Source organism: Hyperolius riggenbachi, chromosome 11 (genome assembly GCF_040937935.1).
Source record: "Hyperolius riggenbachi isolate aHypRig1 chromosome 11, aHypRig1.pri, whole genome shotgun sequence".
In the NCBI taxonomy this organism is placed as follows: Eukaryota; Metazoa; Chordata; class Amphibia; order Anura; family Hyperoliidae; genus Hyperolius; species Hyperolius riggenbachi.
This window is the reverse complement of record NC_090656.1, coordinates 130899478-130923289: the sequence shown is the minus strand read 5'-3', so window position 1 is coordinate 130923289 and position 23812 is coordinate 130899478. Positions and strand designations below refer to the sequence as shown.

The 23812-nt window shown below is 46.3% G+C and overlaps 1 protein-coding gene across 1 annotated transcript in view; it reads right to left on the bottom strand.

The window, feature by feature from the left end:
• LOC137539166 (lamin tail domain-containing protein 1-like) overlaps window positions 1-23812 on the bottom strand; it is a 201067-nt gene that overhangs the window by 9618 nt on the left and 167637 nt on the right. The window contains exons 6-8 of the mRNA XM_068261667.1: window positions 21362-21519; window positions 19421-19533; window positions 5982-6028 (exon numbers count right to left, since the gene is read on the bottom strand). Coding sequence (XP_068117768.1) covers window positions 5982-6028; window positions 19421-19533; window positions 21362-21519 — 318 coding nt within the window. The remainder of the gene's footprint in view (window positions 1-5981; window positions 6029-19420; window positions 19534-21361; window positions 21520-23812) is intronic.

Genomic DNA, 23812 nt, shown 5'->3' with positions numbered 1-23812 from the left:
ATTCTGGGTGCTGACACAGGGTGTCATGTGGATTCTGGCTTTATGGGTGTGTATCAACTATCATGAAGGTGTTGATTGCAGGTACTCAGTCCCTTGTGAGTTCTGGGTGCAAGTACTGGATGTGATAGGTGAGTGCTTGGTGTTTGTACTGGGCACTTAGTGCAACTGAAACTACTGCAGATGAAGCATGTGGGTGTTGTGTGCAGGTACTGGGTATCACATAGGTGCGAATACTTGGTGCCATGCCTGCACTGGGTGCTAGCTATGGGTGGGCATTGTGTGTTATGTGGGTTCTGTGTGCAGGTACTTTGGGTGCTAGTACTAGTTATGTGAGTGCAGATAGTGGGTGCCATGTGAAGGCGGTGTGCAGGTGTGAGTAGTGAGTGCCATGTTGGGACTGGGTGCAAGTACTGTGCCATGTGGTGTGGGTGTGAGTACTGGGTGTCCGCTATAGGGTGAAAGGGTGCAGGTACTGGGTGTCATGTGGCTATTTGATGCAAGTACTAAGTGCCATATTGTGGCCGGATGTGAGTATTGGGTGCAGGGTGCAAATACTGGGTGCTTGCTATAGTGGGAGTTACTGGTTGAGTGTAATGTGGGTGCTGAATATTGGTGGGATTGTTGTGGGTGCAGGGGGTGGGAGATCACTGTGGGTACTGCTATGAATGGCATAGTTGCTGCTAGGGGAGGTAGAGGTTAGTATGGTTGCTGGGGGAGGTAGAGCTCAGTGTGGGTGCTGGGGGAAGGGTAGGTCACTGTGGGTGCTGGGGGGAAGTAACTGTGGGTGCTGTGGAAGGTAGAGGTCAATATGAGTGCTGGAGGAAAGGGAGGTCACCGTGGGTCCTTTGGGGGAGGTCACTGTGTGTCTTGGGAGAGGTAGAGGTCATTGTGGGTGCTGGAGGAAGGGGAGGTCACTATGGGTGCTGCTGTGAATGGCATAGTTGCTGCTAAGGGAGGTAGAGGTCAGTATGGGTGCTGGGGGAAGGGTAATTCACTGTGGGTTCTGTGGAAGGAAGAGATCAGTATGGGTGCTGGAGGAAGGGGAGGTGACTGTGGGTGCTGGGATAGTCAGTGTAGTTACTGGAGGAGGGAGTGGATGCTGGGTGTTGGGAGAGGTCGCTGTGGGCGCTGGCAATGGGAGAGGTGCTGTTTTTGGGTTGGGAGGTCCCTGTGGGTGCTGCAGGGGACAGGAAGGTAGCCACTGGGGGAGGGAAAGATCACTGTGAGTGCTGTGGGAGGGATAGGTCAGTGTGGGTGCTGGGGTAGGCAGGATCACTGCTAGAGCTGGGGAGGGAGAGGTCACTGTGGGTGCTAGGTGGAGGGAGAGGTAACTGTGGGTGCTAGGTGGAGGGAGAGGTCACTGTGGGTACTAGGTGGAGGGAAAGGTCACTGTGGATGCTAGGTGGAGCGAGAGGTCACTGTGGGTGCTAGGTGGAGGGAAAGGTCACTGTGGGTGCTAGGTGGAGGGAGAGGTCACTGGATGCTAGGTGGAGGGAGAGGTCACTTTGGGTGCTAGGTGATGGGAGATATCACTGTGGGTACTGGGGAGGGAGAGGTCAGTATGGGTCCTAGGGGGAGGGAGAAGTCACTGTGGGTGCTAGGTGGATGGAGAGGTCACTGTGGGTGCTGGGGGAGGGAGAGGTTACTGTGGGTGCTTGGTGGAGGGAGAGGTCATTGTGGGTCCTAGATGGAGGGAAAGGTCACTGTGGGTGCTGAGTAAGGGAGAGGTCACTGTGGATGCTAGGTGATGGGAGATATCCCTGTGGGTACTGGGGAGGGAGAGGTCAGTATGGGTCATAGGTGGAGGGAGAAGTCACTGTGGGTGCTAGGTGGATGGAGAGGTCACTGTGGGTGCTAGGCGAGGGAGTGGTCACTGTGGGTACTAGGTGGAGGGAGAGGTCACTATGGGTGCTGGGGGAGGTAGAGGTCAGTATGGGTCCTAGGTGGAGGGAGAGGTCAGTATGCCACACTAGGATTCCTGTTTGGGCCTCTTCACTGCAAAGTGTCCCAGGCGGGGGCGGAGCTTCCCGCGGGTGGGCGGGGCTTATCGCGGTCGGGGGCGTGGCTTATTTTGCGTGCCGAGAGGGGCCTTTTTTTGAAGGTTTTAAAAGGGGGGGTGCCTGGGCACCCAGAGCACCCCCCTCTGCACGTGCCTGCTAGATGGTATATGACACCAACCAAATTAAATAAGATATATGGGGATGTGGATGGGATTTGTTGGAGACAGGGGCGTAGCAATAGGGGTTGCAGAGGTTGCGACCGCATCGGGGCCCTTGGGCCAGAGGGGCCCCAAAGGGCCCTCCCTTAACTGCAGTATTAGTTCTCTATTGGTCCTGTGCTCATAATAATCACTTCTATAGATGCTTTGAATAGTGGTAATCATTAACAAACTGCTCCCCATTCCCTTCTAGCACCTCTGACACTGTAGTTGCTATTGGCAGGTTTTGGTGTGCCGTATCAATTGTTATGTATAGAGTGCTTGGGGGGCCCCATTGTAAATCTTGCATCGGGGCCCACAGCTCCTTAGCTACGCCACTGGTTGGAGATGTGGGGAGGACGAGGGTACTTTTTTCCATATCTTTTGGGACTGTTCAAGGATAAGAGGTTACTGGAAAGCTGTTAAAGAGTATATAATTAAAATAACAGATACAACAATAATAGACGAACCAGCCACTTTTTTAATACATCATAATGAGTACAGTGTTAATAAATATAGGAAAACATTAAATTGTCATATGATCAACGCAGCAAGAATATTGATTGGGAGAAATTGGAAGTCACATCTAGCACCCTCTTTAACTGAATGGTTCCAAGAGATCCTCCATATACAACGCATGGAAGGATTGACTTATGTGCTGCGAGGTAAAGAACAACAGTTTAAAGATATATGGGACAAATGGGAAGAATTTACTAAATTAGATGAATACAAATGGATAATGGGGGCCCTGTGACCACAGACAAGAGGGAGGGATACAAATGTAGAAACATAACAGCACACTGTGAAAAGGGGATTCGGATCCGGGTCGTGAAGTGTGAGGGAATGGATGTGAATAAAGATGGAAGTGTGAGGTGAATGATTGGGTAGGTATGGTAGCTTGGTCTCTCATCTCTCTTTGTTTATGTAAAGAATCTATATCTATGGGATAGAAGTGTATTGTTTTGCTGGAATTTAGATGTTGATGGAATTTAGAAATGAGAGTTGATATGCATATTGTATATTGTATAATGAACGAATATTGTTAGGAAAATTGACTAGGTTTATAGAATGAGCTTAAGAGATGATTGTTGGTTATATTATCTATTTTAGAGTGTATGGGAATTTTTTGTATATGAATCTTTTTTCATTATGAATAAATAAAGAATTTGAAAAAAAAAGAAAAGGTGAATAGGGGACTGTGCTATTACAGTAGTCACACAATTTTGATATTGCAGAGAAATTCTCTATGGAAAAGGCAGTCATGTGACACAGAGATATCACAAAAAATGGGGAACAGAAAAGCACCTTACAAATTATAACAACAAAAGTAATAATTTAATAATAATTTCAGTATTTGTATAGCGCCTTTCTCCTGTCAGACTCAAAGCGCTTGCGAGGCAGTCACTAGAGCGCACTCAGTAGCAGTGTTAGGGAGAGTTGCCCAAGAAACTCCTTACTGAATAGGTGCTGGCTTACTGAACAGGCAGAGCCGAGATTTGAACCCTGGTCTCCTGTGTCAGAGGCAGAGCCCTTAACCATTACACTATCCAGCCACTGTATATAAAGTATACTGTAGAAAAAGGTACAGAATGTGCTAAGGATAATAAACATATAGTAAATCAAAAAAGGGAAAGTACACCAAAACAGCACCAAACTGACCAAAATAATAGAATATGTAATTTTTATTGAGAAATTATATACCAATTGATAAAAACAGTTGAAAAATAATCAAAAAATAGTTCAGTCTTCCATACTTTTGTTAAAAAAGGTGTATAGGGGACCATGCCATTAGTGATGCAGCTATTAAAGAGAAATTCTCTTTGGAAAAGTCAGTCATGTGACTCAAAGATAGCTGCCAGCAGAGTGGGAGTTTCCTCCTCTACACAGAACTGCCACCTGACCCCACCCACCTCCTCCCTCCACCTCCTCTGGGGCACAGAAAGGGCAGGGCCAGCTTTGTGATCACAGGAAAGAACTGGGCGATGCCTCCTCTCAGCTCCTCCCTTTCAACATGTTTTGCAGGAATACAATCCATTTTCCTTAGGTCAAAGTTGTGTACCACAATCACAGAGAAGCTTAGTCCAGATACTGTACCACTGTGGCACTCAGTTTTGACATGAGGAAGTATTCCTGCAAAACATGTCAGTTAAGGTAATAAGATAGATAGGTAGGTACCTGCAGTATAGGTTAGAAACGTAGGTTCGCCCAGTATAGGGTAGCCTGTATAGTTGAAACCAGTATGGGTTATATTGGTAGGTGCCCCAAGCATAGGTTAGATAGGTATGTGCCTGCAGTATAGGTTACATAGGAAGGTGTCTGCAGTATAGGTTACATAGGTAGGTGCCAGTATAGGTTAGATAGGTATGTGTCTACAGTATGGGTTAGATAGGTAGCTGCCTGCAGTATAGGTTAGACATGTAGGTTCCTGCAGTATAGGTTAGATAGGTATGTGCCTGCAGTATAGGTTACATAGGTAGGTGTCTGTAGTATAGGTTACATAGGTAGGTGCCAGTATAGGTTAGTTAGGTATGTGTCTGCAGTATGGGTTAGATAGGTACGTGCCTGCAGTATAGGTTACATAGGTAGGTGTCTGTAGTATAGGTTACATAGGTAGGTGCCAGTATAGGGTAGATAGGTATGTGTCTGCAGTATGGGTTAGATAGGTAGGTGCCTGCGGTATAGGTTAGATAGGTAGGTTCGAGCAGTATAAGTTAGATAGGTAGGTTCCCCCAGTATAGGTTAGATAGGTAGGTTCCCGCAGTATAGGTTAGATAGGTAGGTTCCCACAGTATAGGTTAGATAGGTAGGTTCCCGCAGTATAGGTTAGATAGATATGTGCAGGGGAAGAGCGGACATAGCAGTTATAACTCACCTTCCGCCCGCCGATCCCACGCAGCTTCAATATCCTTTCCCGGCATCTGTCTCATTAGTAACAGCGCTCCCTGTGATGACATGCGGTACGTCATCACGGGGCGCTGTTACCATGTGTCGGACGCCAGGAGAGGTAGGACATTCAAGCTACGGGGGATCGGCTGAAAAAGGTGAGTTATATCTATTATGTCCGCTCCCCCACTGCTGTGCCCCCCTCCTGCCACACAATCCAGCGTCCCGGACAATTGCACGTATCGCACGCCATAGAAACGGGGCTGACTGTCTGAGGCAGTGAGACCCCATCTCTCAAGCACCAGATTACAGTGTGTCAGCATGGGAGCTTGGCAATAGGTGAAGACCAGGGCTGGATTTACCATAAGGCACTGTAGGCACATGCCTACAAGCATCTGATGATGGGAAGACTGCTCACTTCCCTCCTGTAGTGCCTCCCTTCCTCCTATGCAGAGTCCTGATGAGAGTGTAAATGAGAGGTTACTCACCCAGCTATCTGCATTCCACTGACCAGTTCTCCCTTCAATGAGGTCAACTTAATACTGAGGGTACCTCTGGCTACCTAATAATAAGGGGCACCTGTAGCTACCTCTGACAGGCAAGGGAAGTAAGGGAGAAGTGACAGCTGGAACAGCCAGCACACTTGCGCAGTGGTTCGGCGAGAGTTTGTAGGTTGATGGAGGGCGAAGTCTTGGGCACCAGGACATCTGTGCCTACAGGCTCCTGTGATGTAAATCCAGGCGTGGTGAAGACTGCGACTACTGGGTCTATTATACCTCAGCATGAAACTGACTCCATTACAAACACAGAAGTTGAAGCTGTCTGTGGCAGGATGATGCAGAGTGTTACTGTGTGAAACACATTCATGGATGAAGCTGAAGGTTAGTATGTAGGTACTTACCGGATGCCAGGTTACACATGGTGGGGAAGGACCAGAGCTGGCTAATCCTGTAAAGGTAAGCATGAAATCATTTTGTGGCTGTGTAACACATTACAAATTGTACTTACATACATTGCTGGAGGTAGAGAGGGTTACATGAATTGGCAGATATGATACAGAAGCGTTAGATTGGAAATTGAGTTGCACTTCCTTGTTAGGATGGCTACCGATGTGTGATCTGGCGAGACTGCAGCCTAACATACAATAAGCCCCAGTTATTCCCGACTCCTTTATTGGGAGACACAGTGATGGGGAAAACCCCTTGCTCCTCAGCACTGGTACATGGATACTTCCTCCTCCCAATACCTTTTCCTAGTCACGTAACAACCTTTTTTACACACTATACCTCCCAACTCCCAACTTAGATAAGAAAGAGGGACATCTTTAACCACTTGAGGACCAGGCCATTTTGCGCTGATCTGTGCAGCGTGGGCTCTCCAGCCCACAGCACAGATCAGCAGACAGCCAGGGAGACCAGACTTCCCCCCTTTTTTCCCCACTAGGGGGATGTCCTGCTGGGGGGTCTGATCGCCACCGGCTATTTTCGTTTAGCGGGGGGGGGGGCTCCTCACAGCCCCCCTCCGCATCGAATTCCGCCCTCCCTGTGCTTCCCTCCCTCCCCTCCTTCCCCTGGGAGGCGCAGGACGGAGATCCGTCCTGCACCACCTCTAATAGGCGTCAGCCTATCAGACTGCGATGATCCCCGGCTAATCAGAGGCCGGGGATCGCTGATCTCCTTTACGGCGCTGCTGCGCAGCAGCGCCGTATGATGTAAACAGCGGGGATTTCTTCCCTGTTTGTTCTTGTTTACAATTAGCCTGCGAGCCGCAATTGGAGGCTTGCAGGCTGTTCACGGAGACACCCTCCGTGAACTGACATGGAAGTGTAAAACCACTAACGACCTGCCGCCGCCTATCGGCGTTAGGCGGTCGTTAAAAGGTTAAAACACACCCCTAGTCATACCTGCCCCCTCCCCCCCACACCTCTAGTCATACCCCCCCCACACACACACACACACACACACTGTAACGATTGGTGTCAGCAACACAGATTTTTCTGATTATTGGTGATCTGCAGAATCACCAACAATACAGATGCTATACCTGATTATGTGGTGATCTGCAGAATCACCAATAATACTAGTATAGCTAGACACAGGACAACCAATGTGGAATTGTGTTTTGGTGCGACAGTAATGAAAGAGGAGATCTCCCGAGAAGCGGGAGATTCAGACAATGCTGCAGCCAAGAATCCCCTGAGGGGCAGGGAATTCAGACTGCACTGCAGCCAGTGAGCACCTGAGGAGCAGGAACCACTGACTGTACTGCAAGGATAGCCACCTGAGGAGCAGGTGATTAAGACCACACTACAGCCAAGGATCCCCTGAGGAGCAGGGGATTCAGACTGTACTGCAGCCAGTGGACACCTGAGGAGCAGGGACCACTGACTGAGCTGCAAGGATGATCACCCGAGGAGCGGGTGATTAAGACTCTACTGCAGCTAGCAGACACTTGAGGAGCAAGTGTTGCAGACAGAGCTGCAAAGACTGATCACCTAGGGAGTAGGTGACAGCTCTCAGAAATTCCTCACTAATGGCTAGACCCACTAGTGAGGATAGGAAAGTCAGACAAGCAGGGTCAGCAACGTACGGACAGATAAGGTACAAAGACGGAAGGCTGATTCAGAGTAAGGTTCAGGCAGTGTCGGCAACAGTAATCAGATAGGCAGAAGTACCGAATCAGCAAACAGGAGAGTAGTCAGGAAAGCAGAAGGTCATAACAGATAAATAGTAGCAATATAGCAATATCCTAGTCTAGGTGTGAAGTCCTTGGTTTCAACACCTGGGATCTAGACTAAAGAATAGTACACAGATATCACAATGCAATTAGTACTTTAAGCTATCAACGGAAACTGGTTAAGTGTGAATTCCCAGCTCCAGCTGGTTCTAACACACTGTAAGATCTGACTAAGGTCTGAGCGCTTGCACGTTAGCGTTTGCAACAGCAGACAACCAGCAACTGACAGGCAGGTCCTATATATACTCAGAGCACTCCACAGCGCCGCCCCAGTCACTCAGCAAATCCGGAGCACTACTGGAGTCAGCTGACTCCTCTTTTACTTGCATAAAGGTCCTGTCGCCTGGCGTGCGCAGCTCTCAATCTATGTGCACTAGAAGGACCAGGCAAAGCAACAGCATGTAGCTGCGCGGCAGAGGACGCCGGCTGGCCATGCGGTGGTATCTCCGCTATCCTTTACAGTACCCCCCCCCCCATCCTGAGGAGTGGACCCCGGCAGTGGTCGAGTGGGGCGTGAACGCGGGTGGACGACGTTCACAAACCTTTTCTTCAACGTGAACGCCGTCCACCCTGTCCCCATTTCCTGGTTGGCGGCTGGGCTAGACTGCGCAGAACAGCCGCAGCGCGCTGGGCACTTCTCTCCCGGCTTCTCCCCTCCTCTAGTAGGCGGAGCCGGAGCGGCAGCTGAGCTCGCGTGATCGCAGGCGCTGCGGTCATGTGACAGCTTAGTCACATGACCGCTCAGCACGCTGGGCATTTCTTTCCCGGCTTCTCCCCTCCTCTAGTGGGTGGAGCTGGAGCCGGAGAGTAATGACGGCCGCTCGCGTGATGCGGCGTGACGTCTTTACCTCCCAGCCCAGCCAGGCTAAGCCCAGCCCAGCCCAGCAGCCCCCAGCGCCATTTTAGCCACACAGGCAGAGCAGACAGACAGAGAGACAGTCTGCTGCTCCTGAGCTGAGCTCTAGTGCGAAATCTGATCTGTGATCTCCATTCGGATTCTCCATTACCTACTAGGCTAGCTAGCCTGCCCTATTTGCTCCCTGAGACGAGTCACTCTGAGTCTGAGAGTGACCGTCCGTCACCCAGTCCACTCCAGAGAGTCTTCTCTTAGCCCACCCGGACTGACTGACTGCAGCACTGTCACAGACAGTGTGTGTGCACTGTGCACCACCTTGCTCTTGCAGGCCAGGCCTGCTAGTACAGACAGGACTCAGGAGACTTAATTTAACTCTGCCTGCCAGTGCCAGTCCAGCCAGATATAATACCATTACCCACCAGTCAGACCAGTGTCAGTGTAATATATTGCCTGATAATATTATTGACCTCCTGCTTTTTCCAGATATTTTTGTCTAAAAAGTGACCACCTGTGACCTGTAACCAGATATATTGTCTAAAGTTACCTGATTTCTCCAGAAATATTGTCTAAAAAGTGACCTGCTGTCTCCAGATATATTGTCTAAAAAGTGACCTGCTTTCTCCAGATATATTGTCTAAAAAGTGACCTAATTTCTCCAGAAATATTGTCTAAAAAGTGACCTGCTGTCTCCAGATATATTGTCTAAAAATTGACCTGCTTTCTCCAGATATATTGTCTAAAAAGTGACCTAATTTCTCCAGAAATATTGTCTAAAAAGTGACCTGCTGTCTCCAGATATATTGTAAAAAAAGTGACCTAATTTCTCCACAAATATTGTCTAAAAAGTGACCTGCTGTCTACAGATATATTGTCTAAAAAGGGACCTGCTGTCTCCAGATATATTGTCTAAAAAGTGACCTGCTGTCTCCAGATATATTGTCTAAAAAGTGACCTGCTGTCTCCAGATATATTGTAAAAAAAGTGACCTAATTTCTCCAGAAATATTGTCTAAAAAGTGACCTGCTGTCTCCAGATATATTGTCTAAAAAGTGACCTGCTGTCTCCAGATATATTGTAAAATAAGTGACCTAATTTCTCCACAAATATTGTCTAAAAAGTGACCTGCTGTCTCCAGATATATTGTCTAAAAAGTGACCTGCTGTCTCCAGATATATTGTAAAAAAAGTGACCTAATTTCTCCAGAAATATTGTCTAAAAAGTGACCTGCTGTCTCCAGATATATTGTCTAAAAAGTGACCTGCTGTCTCCAGATATATTGTAAAATAAGTGACCTAATTTCTCCACAAATATTGTCTAAAAAGTGACCTGCTGTCTCCAGATATATTGTCTAAAAAGTGACCTGCTGTCTCCAGATATAATGTCTAAAAAGTGACCTGCTGTCTCCAGACATATTGTCTAAAAAGTGACCTGCTGTCTCCAGATATATTGTAAAATAAGTGAGGGATGCAAAAGTTTGGACAACCTTAGTCGTCATGATTTTCCTGCATAAATGTTGGATGTTACGATAAAAAATGTCAGTTAAATATATCATATAGGAGACGCACACAGTGATATTTGAGAAGTGCAATGAAGTTTATTGAATGTACAGAAAGTGTGCAATAATTGTTTAAACAAAAGTAGGCAGGTGCTGGTGCATACACTTGGCCACCACAAAAAAGAAATGTCTGACTGTTCTCACCATATAGCGCTACTATCTATACAAGATTTTTCTTGGTCTGCCACTTCGAGCTTTAACTTGAACTGAGTTTGTGGTCTTCTATTTCCTCAACATGTTCCTAACTGGAAAAAGACAGCTGAAATCTCTCAGACAGTTTTCTGTCTCCTTCCCTTAAACCATGACAGTAAACAATCTTTGTCTTCAAGTCATTTGTGAGTTTTTTTTAGACCCCTATGTTGCTACTCTTCAGTGAAAATTCAAAGAGGAGGGAAACTTATAATTGACCCCCTTAAATACTCTTTCTCATATTTGGATTTACCTGGGTATGTAGGCAGGGGTGACTGAGCTTACCAAGCCAATTTGAGTTCCAATAATACTTGTAAAGGTTTTGGAATGAGTAAAATGACATCAGTGTCCAAATTTATGCACCTGCCTAATTTAGTTTAAACAATTACTCCACGCTTTCTGTAAATCCAATAAACTTAATTTCACTTCTCAGATATCACGCTTTGTGTGTCTCCTAAAGTTTAAAGCTTTCAAGGTTTATATCTAACTGACATTTTTTATCGAATCTATCAACCAATGATTTGTACAATAAAATCCTGACAATTAACAAGGTTGGCCAAATTTTCGAATCCCACTGTATATATCCTTTTTTGGGGGGGTGGGGAGTATGGGGGGTGGCATCCGTGGCTGGGGTGAGCCCACTCACTACTTTTTCCAGGACTATGGCCCACCCATGACCACGACCATGACCACGCCCACATTCTGCTGCATGGCCACGCCCATTTTTAGTGTCGGGGTAGAGTCCACCCACCTTTTTTCCCAGGACTAGACCCCTGGACCCCGGACACTTCCTACCCGGCTTTTCAGGGTGTAAGTCATGAAACTCATTCTTTAATTCCTGCACGTGCATGCGACAATCTGGCACCCAAGTTCTCTCTTTCAGACCATACCCCTTCCAATGGACCAGATACTGTACAGAATTTTGCACTAATCGAGAATCCAATATCTTCTCGATCTCATACTCAGGTTGGTCGTCAACCATCACAGGGGGGGGGGGGGGGAGAGGAATCCACAGGCTTCAACAGGGAAACATGGAATGATCTCACACCTCTCATACTGGCTGGGAGATCAATCGTATGAGTGACCTCATTAATCTTTCTGGACACCGGGTAAGGGCCTACAAATCTGGGTCCTAACTTAGGTGACAGTTGTTTTAACGCTAAATGCCGCGTAGATAACCACACTATGTCCCCTGGAGAAAACGTCCACTCTACAGACCGTCTCTTAAAGCATCTGGAAAGCTTTTCCCAAATTCCTCTTAACCAAGACCCAGATCTCCTTTAATGCTCTTTTCCAATCCTCCAGGGCCGGAAACGGGGTAGATGCCACAGGTAATGGAGAAAACTTTGGAGATTTTCCCGAAACTTCCTGAAAAGGGGAAAATCCTGAAGAGGCACTCTTCAAATTATTGTGTGCAAATTCTGCGAATGATAAGAACTTTACCCAATCTGACTGTGCATCTGCCACATAACATCTGGGGAATTGTTCAAGGGACTGGTTAACTCTTTCGGTCTGACCATTGGTCTGTGGGTGGTAGCTTGATGAAAACGAGAGGTCCATACCTAACTGATGGCAAAAGGCTCTCCAGAATTTCGACACAAAGTGGACTCCCCTATCTGACACCACATTCTCCGGAATGCTCTTGAGCCGAGGGGAGTCCTTTCAGTGGGTCGAAATGAGCCATCTTACTGAACCTATCAACTACCACCCAAATTACCATCTTGCCCTCAGACCTGGGGAGTTCTCCTACAAAGTCCATTGACAAATGAGTCCAGGGATCATTTGGCACTGGTAGGGGTTGTAATGTACCCACTGATGCCTGACGAGAGGGCTTACTTTTAGCACAAACTGAGCACTCTCTCACAAACTCTTTACAATCAAGTGCCAGTGTAGGCCACTATACACATCTGGCCAATAAATCCTGAGTCCGAGTTGCCCCGGAATGCCCAGCATTCTTATGAGAATGGAATAATTGTAAAAGTTGTAGGCGAAAAGGAAGTGGTACAAACATAACCCACTCAGGCTTCCCTTCTGGAATGTCCTGTTGATAAGGCTCTAGCGTAGCCGTCCAGTCCTCCCAGGTTTCGGTAGCTGCCAACAGCACCTTTTGAGGTAGGATGGTCTCAGGGGTTGAAGGCTGAACTGTCCCTGGCTCAAAACACCTAGATAGAGCGTCTGCTTTGACGTTCTTACTACCTGGTGTATACGTTATGACAAATCTGAATCTTGAAAAGAATAAGGACCAACAGGCCTGTCGAGGGCTAAGTCTTTTGGCCCCCTCTATGTACTCCAAGTTTATATGATCAGTATAAACGGTAATGGTATGTTCTGCCCCTTCTAGCCAATGGCGCCATTCCTCAAAGGCTAACTTAATGGCCAGAAGCTCTCGGTTGCCAATATCGTAGTTACTCTCGGCAGGAGAGAACCTACGAGTAAAGAAGGCACATCTGTGTAGTTTGCCTTGCAAACCGGAGCGCTGATATAGTACAGCCCCAACCCCAATTTCTGAGGCATTGACCTCAACTATGAAGGGGAAGGTGACATCCACATGTCTCAGGATGGGTGCAGAGCAGAACAATTTTTTCAGTGTGGCAAAGGCGGACTGTGCCTCTGGCGACCAGTGGTAAGTGTCAGCCCCCTTTCTGGTAAGGTTGGTGAGAGGTGACACTACAGAAGAGAAGCCTTTGATGAATTTTCTATAGTAATTGGTGAAACCAAGAAATCTTTGGAGTGCCTTCAATCCTACAGGTTGAGGCCACTCCAAAACAGCAGAGACTTTCTCTGGATCCATGGAGAGACCAGAAGTGAAGATAATATATCCCAAAAAAGGAACTGTCGTGACCTCGAAGAGGCACTTTTCTAGTTTTGCGTACAGCGAATTCTGTCTTAGTTTTCTTAACACAAACTTGACGTGTTTATGATGCTCTATCAAATTAGGAGAAAAAATCAGTATGTTGTCTAGATACACTAGCACAAACCTCCCCAGTACCTCCCTGAAAACCTCATTGATTAACTCCTGGAAGACGGCAGGGGCATTACACAACCCGAAGGGCATTACCAGATACTCGTAGTGCCCGTCGGGCGTGTTGAACGCCGTCTTCCATTCGTCACCGTCCCTAACGCGCACTAAGTTGTATGCACCTCGTAGGTCCAATTTGGAGAAGATACTGGCATTGGTCACCTGAGCACCTGAACAAATCGTCAATCAGTGGCAACGGGTAACGATTTTTTACTGTGATCTTATTTAAACCATGATAGTCAATGCAGGGTCTAAGCCCACCGTCCTTTTTCTGTACGAAAAAGAAGCCAGCCCCAGCTGGTGACCGGGAAGGACGGATGAAGCCTTTGGCTAGGTTTTCTCAGGAGTCTGCATTGCCACTTTCTCAGGTCCTGACAGATTATAAAGATGACCTCTAGGAGGCATACAACCGGATCTTAACTCTATGGGACAATCGAAACTTCGGTAAGGCGGGAGTTGTTCTGCAGATTTGGGACAAAACACGTCAGCGAATTCTGCATACTGTACTGGCACTCCTTTAACCTGTATCTTAGTAGTGCAAATAGCAACTCTCTCCAAACAATGATGATGACAATGGGTTGACCAGCTCTGTAGCTGACCTGAAGCCCAGTCAATCTGAGGGGAGTGGAGTTGCAACCAGGGCATACCGAGGATAATGGTTGAGGTTGCCATTTGCAGGACAAGGAACTGTAATTTCTCTTTATGTAATACCCCTATATTGCACACTAATAAGGGGGTTTGGGAAAGAGGCTGTCTACTCTGTAATGGAGAGTCATCCACTGCTGTGACCAGAATCTGCCAGTCTAGAGGGAGTAAGGGAATCCCCAACTTATAATCAATAAAATTGGCTGCAGAGCCGGAGTCCACGAAGGCTTCTGTGGATATAGTCTGAGCTTCCCATGTAATAGAACATGGAAGGAGCAGACGATTATTATTTAGAGGTAAAGACTGCTCGCCTAGGGTATTACCTCTGACTACACCTAGGCGGCAGCGTTTCCCGACTTCTTAGGACAATTCTGAACCATGTGACCCTCCTCAGCACAGTATAGACAGAGTTTTTCTGATTTTCTGCGATTCTTTTCCACCCGCGTCAACCTGGAGTGTCCGATTTGCATCGGGTCAGGCGGAGGCAACGAGGATGGAGAGGAGGCGTAGGAGACATATCTTACAGCATTTCTGCCAGGGGTTTGCTTCTGATAGCGTAAGCGATGTTCTACCCGTACTGCTAAAGAAATTGCATCGTCTATGGACTTGGGCTCAGGATGTCCTAACATCAAATCAGAAACTGCATCAGATAAACCTGACAGAAAACTCTAACAGTGCATATGTTCCCCATCTAGCTGATACAGCCCACTTCCTGAACTCCGCAGCATAAACCTCCACCGGATCACGACCCTGCCTGAGAGTCTTAAGCTTCCTTTCAGCAGTGGAAGCAATATCCGGATCATCATATATAATGGCCATGGCCTTACAAAATTCCTGAACTGATTATAACGCCTCATGCTCTGCATGAAGGCTATATGCCCATGTTTCAGAATCTACTGACAAAAGGGTCTTTATGAATGTTACCCTCTGAGGCTCAGTTCCTGACAAGGTAGGCCTCAACTCAAAATAAGATAGCACCCGATTTCTAAAGTTCTGAAAGTCAGATCTATGTCCAAAACTTCTCAGGTACGGACATGCGAAGGTCCGTGACTGGAGGGGATCGCACTGTATTAACAGCCGTTTGAAGGACCTGCACTGACCCAGACAGTTGTGTGATCTGAATCTGTTGGGCATCAATCACCCCGATAAGGTTATTCACCGAGGTGACCAGGCCTTCAACTTGGCTGCGCAGTGCGTCCATAATGTTTGGTCTGCTGTTCTGTAACGATTGGTGTCAGCAACGCAGATTTTTCTGATTATTGGTGATCTGCAGAATCACCAACAATACAGATGCTATACCTGATTATGTGGTGATCTGCAGAATCACCAATAACACTAGTATAGCTAGACACAGGACAACCAATGTGGAATTGTGTTTTGGTGCGACAGTAATGAAAGAGGAGATCTCCCGAGAAGCGGGAGATTCAGACAATGCTGCAGCCAAGAATCCCTTGAGGGGTAGGGAATTCAGACTGCACTGCAGCCAGTGAGCACCTGAGGAGCAGGAACCACTGACTGTACTGCAAGGATAGCCACCTGAGGAGCAGGTGATTAAGACCACACTACAGCCAAGGATCCCCTAAGGAGCAGGGGATTCAGACTGTACTGCAGCCAGTGGACACCTGAGGAGCAGGGACCACTGACTGTGTTGCAAGGATGATCACCTGAGGAGCGGGTGATTAAGACTATACTAAAGCCAGGGATCCCCTGAGGAGCAGGGGATTCAGACTGTACTGCAGCCAGTGGACACCTGAGGAGCAGGGACCACTGACTGAGCTGCAAGGAGCAGGTGATTAAGACTCTACTGCAGCTAGCAGACACTTGAGAAGCAAGTGTTGCAGACAGAGCTGCAAAGACTGATCACCTAGGGAGTAGGTGACAGCTCTCAGAAATTCCTCACTAATGGTTAGACCCACTAGTGAGGATAGGAAAGTCAGACAAGCAGGGCCAGCAATGTCAATCTAATGAGAAAAAACGTTAACTGATTGGATAATATGAATAACATTATTATTACTTTTGTACCTGAGACGAATAGTGCTGAAGATTTTATACTTACCTGGGGCTTCCTCTAGCGGCTAGCCCCATGCAGGCTGAGGTGTTGTACCGTGGTCAGCTTTGGTAATTCTGCCAGTCGCACTCCGTCACGCATGCGTGGCCCTGTCAGGCTCCCGCAGCTGAGAGCGTTCTGTGCCTGCGCCAGAAACCGTCAGTATAGTATCAGCGTGCGCTGCCCATATGCTGCTCAGCATGTTTTGCTGAAACGTCATCATGCACTGATGATCTGTCTTCTGCAATGGACAAATTAGTGCTCATGTGTCAAATACTGTTGCTCTACACAGTATTTTCAATGTCCGCCCCTGCCAACATCATAGAATCCGGCTACCGCCGTCCCTGCCTGCCTCCGCCCGGCCATTTGTTTTAATACATTTTCAGGATGATAGATTGCACAGAGGCAGTGTATGAGGGTGGAGGTCATAGCCTAGAGGTGGTGGGGTCTGTGATGTTGCTGGCAGGGGGCTGAACACTGTGGAGCATCCTGTATAAGGGCAGCGGGGGGCAGAGCCTAGCGGTGTTGGGGTCTGTGAAGGTGTCGCTGGTGGGGGCTGAACACTGTCATCTGTCGAGCAGCAGAAATTCAGACATGTGCAGTGAATTGCATGTCTTTCATCAATTAGGAGTTGACATAGTTCTAAGGGTGCATGTGCACCAAAAAACGTGACGACATAGCTGTATGGAGCAGAAAAAATGCCTGTGCAGCTCAAGCTGTTATGACACCGGCCACGGGAGTGTAATGTGGGTGTGCGCGTTTCCAGTACATGCGCGAGGAGTGTGACTGGCAGACTTACCAAAGCTGACCGTGGGGCAGCAGAGAAACCCGTGAGGGCGGTAAAGGGCTTGGGGAGGTTCCAGGTAAGTATACATGTTGCAGTACTGTTCCTCTCAGGAACATAAGTAATAATAATGCTATTTATATTAACCAATCAAATTTCTTTTTTTTTTTATAATCAGATTGAGGAAATATAACTTCTGACTGCTGATGTAACCCCCCAAAAGAGGGTTACAAAGTGTTAATGTATTTTTAAGTGTGTGGCGCCTTTGAGCCTCAGAGGCCAGGTTTGTGGAACTAAAACGGCGCATGAGAAGGGAGTGTAAGCGTCTATATGGTTGCATAGACCGTTGCTAAGCGACCAAGAGTATGGAAAGCAGGTGACTTGCTGGAACTTTCCAGAAGCCCCGCGCGGCCTGTCAGAGAGCTATTGCGCAGGCACAGGGGGCAGAGATGAATGGGTGTAGCCGGAGGGAACTGGCTGAGACTGGAAGAGAGCGCCTGAGAGAGTGAGGAGAAGGGCAGGACTTGGACAAGGAGCTAGCGGTGCGGAGCGGGAAGGAGGTGGACAGAGACACAGGGCATAGCAGTCGCCTGGAGAGTAAGAGGGGACTCGGCGGCCATAGAGGTGACCAGCGCAGACCAGTGAAGACAGTGGCAGCAGGTTGGATAGTGACCGGAGGCCGGAGGCGGCAGACCCTGCCCAGACCCGAGCTAGATCGGAGGACACAGACAGATGAGTACAGGCCTGAGGGCCAACTACAAGCCACAGAGTGTGTTTTAAAGTGGTGTTACTAGAGATTGTTAGTGTGAGAAAGCTTTCCACACACAGCAAAATTGTGCTAAGAGAAGTTACTGCTGATTATAAGAAGTACATTGAGTGTTCAGGCCTTGCTGCTGCTGAGAGACATTTGTAGCCTCCCTAAAGTACCCGCATAGCTAACTCAGCCACCGCTTTGCATTAAGTCCTGGGATATAGAGAGGCATTGTTCCTGTCAAGTCCGTTTCAAGTCAGGAGTTAAAGTGATAAGTTACAAGTTCTTCAGTGGATGTGTTCTGCAGAATTACAGAGGGTTTGAGATTTAAAGGGATACTGTAGGGCGGTCAGGGGAAAATGAGTTGAAGTTACCCGGGGCATCTAATGGTCCCCCACAGACATCCTGTGCCCGCGCAGATGGCACCAGGAGCGTACTCAGCAGGCCCAGTATGGTCTGTGATTTCGCTGTGCACTCCTGGTGACATCAGGGGACTTGGCAACGCAGGCGCAGTGGTTTTCAGAGTTTAAAGTCTGAAATTCCAGAAGTGAACTGGAGGCGGGGCCGGAGCATCGGTGAGTGGTTGCACGGGTACAGGATGCCTGCGGGGGACCATTAGAAGCCTCAGGTAACTTCAACTCATTTTCCCCCGACCCCCCTACAGTATCCCTTTAAAGAGAACAGTATTGAAGAAGATAAGTGGAGGAAGAGTTACATTGCATCTTGTGATACTAAAGCTGCAGGAGAAACCAGGTGATACCTGATCGAAATACAGTGTCAACTAAGTTGGAGTACACATTTTGCATCAACTCTAAATTAGAGCTTATTCAGCCTTGACGTCAAAGTGCACTTAAACAAAGTTCTATTGTGAGAGGGTAATATTGGTGGTATAGAGGGGTGCATCGGTCCCTTTTATATTTTATTTTATTTACTTTTATTTTGTTCTAACCCTTTCTGATTATTTGATTTATATTTTATTTTGTTATTTTGGGAGGCCCTATCCCAATGGGAGGTGTCTGGGGGTAAAGTAAATTGAGTGTGACCATACAAAGAGTAAGGAGCCTAACAGCTCTGTGAACAACTTGAACGTCCTATTCAAAACCAACCATCGGAATTGTGAATTGTTTCAGTACCATCTCAAGAACTGTCACGAGTTCCCCCAAGGTTTTGCTGAGCAATATAGCTTGGGCTTGGTTAGAAGGGACTGAGAACTGTTTAGGAACTGAACTGAATTGCTCAGTAGACTAACCCCTTACCCCAAGCCCACGCCCAACAACGGTACTGTGTATTGTATATGCTGTAAAGTGGATTGTTGTACGAGAAGACCTTTGTAGCTCAAATACTTGGTGTGTAACTAACCTTTTTATTCCGCAGCTTTTACCGGTGCAACGGCAGTGAAGACCAGAAGATTGTATTATGTGACCTTTGATGTGCAAGGAAAGTGTATTGTGACATTGAAGTGTATTTGGTTGATTCATTTCTACCATGACCACGGTTAAGTCACAAATAAATCTTTGATCATTTCGAGTCCACTCAGCCGAGTGCCTGGTGCTAACGGATAAATTGGGTTACACTGGCAATGCTTGCATGTTACATTTATTGTATAATATATTTTTTGCTTGAAGTTAGATTTTACTACTCCAAATGACTACCATATTTATCACCAATGTATGAGCTAGAGCGTTTTGTTTGGTTCTTTTTTTTTTCAAATTAGAAATCTATACATGTGATAATATACCAGTATCCATCGAGTGATACCTGTATGATTGAAGATGGGAGAGATGTGCTGTGCAGTGTTCACTGGGTGAGACTGAGACATCCTCCATGGTGCTCTGCCACTCTGACAGGCTGTAGCAGAGATACTGTGCCTCCTATAAAGCAGAAATTGTGAATAGATATTTAAAGGGTATCTAAAGTGACAAGTGACATGATGAGATAAACGTGTATGGACAGGCTGACTGTGTTCCTTTGTCTCATAGTAAGGGTTAACAATCCAGGGCTCTGACAGTTTCTCTGCAATGGGACTGTAACCTAACTCTAACCAATAACTCCTAGTTATCTCCCAGGAGATAACTCAAGAGAAAAAGTTAATTGCATATGGGCCCTGGTGTGTAGAAGTACATATGGTCACTAGGAGTCAGAGTTGACTAAACGCTATCTGGGTATTCTAAAAGTATTCTATGTATGGCTGAATTACAAGCCTGTTTGTATATGCTCCATCCTTGCCTGGAGAAGTGGGGTCAATCCTGCGAAACGCGTTGTATAAATAAACTGCTTTATTGATATTACATCAATATTATCTTGTGTCTGCTTGGAGGAGGTAAGTCCACCACTGCCGCCTCTGTTTTTAAACAGTTTAGATACTTTCATTCTTTTAGCGCCTCTGCATTCCTATAACATTGTACAAGTCCACCCTTGGTGGAGTGGTGTTTTTTTACCCATTTTTCCAATCTACACAGATTGATGTCTTAATCCTGAGTGGGAAGAGTCAGAGTTTCCAATCATTTTTATCATAATTGGGGAAAAATTGAACATAAGTGTGTGGTACATTGGTCAGATTTTTGAAATGTTACAATCAGTCAGAAAAATTGATTGCAATTATTAAATTGAACAGATATTTAAAAAATTGTATGGTGTGTGGCCACCTTTGCTAGAGCTTTGGCTGAGCTGTTCATCCTATATGAGCCACTACATATGGGGCTTGATTCACTAACCGGCTCTAAAGGTGGCCACACACCATACAGTTTTTTAAATATCTGTTCAATTTAAGAATTGCAATAAATTTTCTGACTGATTGTAACATTTCAAAAATATGACCAATATACCACACACCTATGTTCAATTTTTTCCTCAATTATGATAAAAATGATTGGAAACTCAGAGAAAATTGCTAGGGTGTGTATATAATAAATTAACAATCTAACACACACCATACAATCTTTAGTAGAAATTGAAGAGAAATATCTGGCATTCCGGATCAAAACGGGAAATCCGATCAGATTTTTCAGTCGAATGAAAAAAAAGCTTTCGATTTTTTCTAGAGATCCGATCGTTTTTATCGATTTACTGTAAAATCGGATCATTTTATTGTATCGTGTGTGGCCACCTTAAGTGTTAGCTCCGGGGTGAAAAGCCACTTAGTGCCCCAAAAGTAGCTTTGCGCGCACTAACAGCCGAGCAAAGCTACTTCGCGCACAGCACCCCGCACATGCGCCTGTAAAAGTACGCAGTGTGACGATAACGTTGCACCCGCTGCCCTGCATTGATCATTCAGGGGGCACCCGATACTGCCTTTTTTGGTGACGTTTACAGGGCAGCGAGTGCAACGTTATTGTCGCACCGCGCACTATTACTGGCGCACCGCGCTGCGTGCGATGTGTGGGCGCAAACCACCTAACTCCGTGGTTTGCACCCACTAGGTATTAAGGCTCACTAACTGGCTTAGCGCCGGTTAGTGAATCAAGCTCATGGTGTATTAAGAGAGTTTTCCAGTGATATTGTGGATTCAAAGTCCAATCATGTTCACAGAAGACCTTTTTCTTCTGGATCATCTGATTGGATAGCTAAAGTCATCTTGGTGAAGTATCACTACATATCTCTTCTGACTTGGAACAGTTATGCCAGTAAGCAGACAGAAAGAAGCCAGATGATAAATAAAAGTCTGACTAGTTCAGTCATAACCACAACATGAAGATTTACCTGGGAAGAAGAGCAGCTGGTGTTGATGGTGAGCTGGAGTTGTTTTGATGTTGTTGGTCCACAACAGGCCACCGTCTGCTTTTCTGATTCTGAGATACACTTGTTCTTACAGTGGTATGCAGAGAGCGGGGCTCCACAGTCTTATAAGAAGCTACAGGCTGAAGCCAGAGATAAAGAGTGATATACTGTATATATGTAATGAAATACTGCAGCATAAGAGGTGGTTTAAACGTGACATTTTTGGGTAGTTCCCATGTTCCATGTAGATGCATGGTTAGCTTCAGAATGGACGAAATAACTTTGCAGAATTTCCACTAGGTGGCAGAATACACTAACTACAAAAATTCCTATTGCAGTTCAGTATGGCAGATAATGTGACCAAAATAAGGCCTCATTCATACTTTGTGCACTTCTGTCTGCTTTTTTTCAGCACATAATGTTAATTACATATTGATGAAAAAAAGCACACAGAAGCAGACAGAAGCGCATTGGTGTGAATGAGCCCATGCATATCAGGTGCTCTGACTGAAGTCAAACTGTATTAGCTGTATGCTTGTTTCAGGTGTGTTATACAGCCACTACTGCAGGCAAAGAGATCAGCTGGACTGACAAGCAACTGGTATTGTTTAAAAGGAAATATTCATATCCCTCTCAGTTTAGGTTCCCTTTAAAGTGAATCCGAGATACACTTTTACTGTTTGCATAATTGTGTTCCTTTCATATAGTTTATAGGGCATTCTTCAAGCCCAATACTTTTTTTGTCTGTTTGTTTGTTTGTTTTAATACTGTAATTCCCTATAAACTAAACAAGCCTCATCCACAGCTTCAGTGCCTTGACACTTTAAGACAGATGTAGCAAGGGCTTATGGGAGCTCAGTCTGGGCAGGAGGAAGAGGTGTTACTAGCCAGAGATTTCAGAGGCAGAGGGGAGCTGGAAGAGTGAAGTTTTCACGGGCTGAGGGCTGGAGATGCAGTTCAGCTTGCCTGTGTGTAATGATTACAAATAGAACATGGCTGCTCTCATTGTATCACAGGAAGAAATAATCATATACTGTTGCTTTAACCCCCCTGGCGGTATGACTCCCGCGGCTGCGCGGCCGCGGGAGGGGTTTTTTCACCTTTTTTTTTTTTTTTTTTTTTTTAGCATGTAGCTAGCCTAGCGCTAGCTACATGCTTCCCCCCTCCCTGCGGCGTCCCCCCGTGTGCCCCGATCGCCGCCGGCGCTGCTTGCCCATAAGGAAATCCCGTTCTGAACGGGATTCCCTTGAGGGCTTCCCCCGTCGCCATGGCGACGAACGTCGTGACGTCACCGACGTCATGGACGTCGTGACGTCACAGGGAGTCCCGATCCACCCCATAGCGCAGCCTGGCGCCGATTGGCCAGGCTGCGCAAGGGGTATGCGGAGGGGGGCCCTGAATCCGCGGTGGGTAGCGGCGCATCGGCGGCGGCGATCAGACCAAACACGCAGCTAGCAAAGTGCTAGCTGCGTGTTTGAAAAAAAAATTATGTAAATCGGCCCAGCAGGGCCTGAGCGGCACCCTCCGGCGGCTTACCCCGTGTCACACACGGGGTTACCGCCAAGGAGGTTAATATGCTTAATTGTTCTGTTCTATCACATTTTCCTTATATTGCCTCTAATAATGATAGCGATATTTGTTCACCTTCACAGTATTAATAAATGCCTGTGAAAGTACCCTGATCTCACATGGAAGTCTTAATTTATAGCATTGTAACACTACAGGACTCTTTGATGCACACAGATGTGCATTTCAAACTCCGTGCAGTTCACTCAGTTTTATCAATCAGGCTTTAGTAAGGAGTTTACATTTTACCTCGTCTTTTTCTCTTTCTTCTGTTTCTTTTTCTGTTCCCTGCCTCAGTATATTTCATTTTAAAAGCTGCATCATGTGGTCATTTGCTGATGTATCAGTAGCTATTCTGTCTCCGTTCTTACTTTTCATGCATACTATAGTTAATTTTTAAAGTTAGAATAATTTTATTGAGAATATACATTTCCTACAACCACATACTTTTTTTTCTGTTGCATGTACTGTATATTTGGCTAGAAATTCAACCCTCACAAGAAAATGTAGTGTTCTTGATTCTGCATTATAAATGTGAATTGGGACAGAAAGAGACATGCATGTTGGGAGGGAACATGGGGATGCGTGATGTTATGTAACACATGCTTAGGATTTTAACTTCTGCAACTGTTCAGAGAATTTTTTAAGTGAATTCAGTTTGGCTCTTTTATACCAGAGAAAAGCCGTGTGGTATGTATCTAAGAGGGGAATAAAAGCAAAAAGGATTTTAGTATTGATAATGAACAATGTTGTGGGAAACTGGAGTATGCGCACACATACATCAGATTTTGTTTAATACGGCCTTTATTAATGTTATAGTGTAGTATGGATACAGAGGTGCCAAAAGGATAAAAGTATCTAAAAAGT